The following is a 1,817-nucleotide window of genomic DNA, read 5'->3' on the forward strand; positions in this document are numbered from 1 at the left end:
TATCCAGATAGGACCGTATTTTTGATGTTAAGTTGTAAACAGCATCCTCTGTGCACTTACCCCTCCTAAACCCATATTGTAGTGAACTAAGCATATTCAATTTGTCAAAGTATTTTATCAATCGGTTATTTACTATTTTCTCAATTATTTTAGAAAATGTTAGAATTAGAGAAATTGGTCTATAATTAGAGGGTAAACTTTTGTCACCAGATTTAAATACAGGAGATACTATGGCTTTTTTAAAGGAGTCTGGAAATATGGCGGTTTCAAAACTAAGATTAATTAAAAATGTAATGGGTTCAATTATAAAACTATGAATCTCTTTGAGCAAATTGGTAGATATACTATCCCAACCTGGAGCACATGAAGATTTTAAACTATATATTACACTTTGAACTTCATAGCAATTGGTCGGTAACAACAGATTTATAATGTATATAATTAATTTAAGGCGATTTTTACTTATTGGCAATATTACTTGACATTTGTAAGTGTTCTATCACCTCGTAAGTCATAATATATGTCCATAAATGTCAAAATTATTATGTTGTAACTTTTGTTACCTAATTGTATGATTTTCAATAAAAATGAGTCCAAAGTTCAAGTTAAAATTTTTAATACCATGCCAAAAATAAAACCGCAGACAGCAACCAGTGTTTCGACGTCTCTACAAACATGGTCCTGTCTCCGCGAATATTACTGTCGAATCTAGCGCGTGAGAAATGTAAAGCGTGTTTACGGGACCAACCTCAATTATTCATTCAAAGTGGAGCAATCTCAGAACCCAAGGCTGCAGTTTTACTGCCGTTATGTGTGGTTAATGAAGAGGTACATATTTTGTACACTCTACGGTCATCCGCTTTAAAAACTCACAGTGGTCAGGTATCATTTCCTGGTGGAAAAATTGATAACGGGGAGGACATAATTGACACTGCGCTAAGAGAGACAAAGGAAGAGATTGGTATAACTCGTGATGCGATCGACGTATGGTGTACAATGTCTGCAGTTCAGGGGCGCGACAAGAATATGTTGATAAAACCTGTTGTGGGAGTCATAAAAGATTTCGAAAAGCGTGTGTTGGTGCCGAATTCACATGAAGTGGAAGAAGTGTTCACTGTTTCTATATCAACATTGTGTGATCCACATAACCATGCACATTTGTTGTATGATAACTATGCTTTACCCATATTTTTAGCTGGTAAACATAAGATATGGGGTATTACAGGGTTAATTACCCACTTGTTCCTACAGTGTTTTATACCCAGTGACAGTTATTCAGTTGACTTTATGAGGAAAAAGTTTGATATGAATGAACTATTGCCTTCCAAGTTATAGTATTATACTTCACATATAAATAAATATTATGTACAATAGTTAAAGGTTAATAAACAATAATTAAATTGTTGTAATGGGATTTATGAAAACAATGAAATATAAATAAATAACAATGTTTTAATTAACTTTTTGTATACTGACTGAATGTGTATAACATACCAATATATATTGGTGGTGGTTTCTTGATAAGCTAATTGTTCATAACTGTGATATGTATCATATTATTTATAAACATTTCTTTTAATAAATTTATTTTATAAAAACCAAAGTAAATTTGTTATTAGTTTTTCAAAGTAGGTGGTAACAATTTACAATCAACTCTAGAAATCATTGGTAGTGAGAATATGTTAATATAATTAATTCTACAGTCATATGTACATATGTTCCTGTATCTTATCATATCAGAAGCACATATAGGTTGATATTCCGATGTGCAAGTACAGTACTTCTCACTCCATTCCCACACTTGGCTGTGTGCCAAT

At 32.3% G+C, this 1,817-nt stretch overlaps 1 protein-coding gene across 1 annotated transcript; it reads left to right on the forward strand.

The window, feature by feature from the left end:
* Positions 1–516: 516 nt before the first annotated feature.
* Positions 517–1,493, forward strand: LOC119840078 (nucleoside diphosphate-linked moiety X motif 8-like). The gene has a single exon (XM_038366582.1). The coding sequence runs from the start codon at positions 676–678 to the stop codon at positions 1,333–1,335; it is 660 nt and encodes a 219-aa protein (XP_038222510.1). The 5' UTR covers positions 517–675; the 3' UTR covers positions 1,336–1,493.
* The last annotated feature ends 324 nt before the right edge of the window (positions 1,494–1,817 follow it).

The sequence above is a fragment of the Zerene cesonia genome, chromosome 5 (assembly GCF_012273895.1).
Source record: "Zerene cesonia ecotype Mississippi chromosome 5, Zerene_cesonia_1.1, whole genome shotgun sequence".
NCBI lineage: Eukaryota > Metazoa > Arthropoda > Insecta > Lepidoptera > Pieridae > Zerene > Zerene cesonia.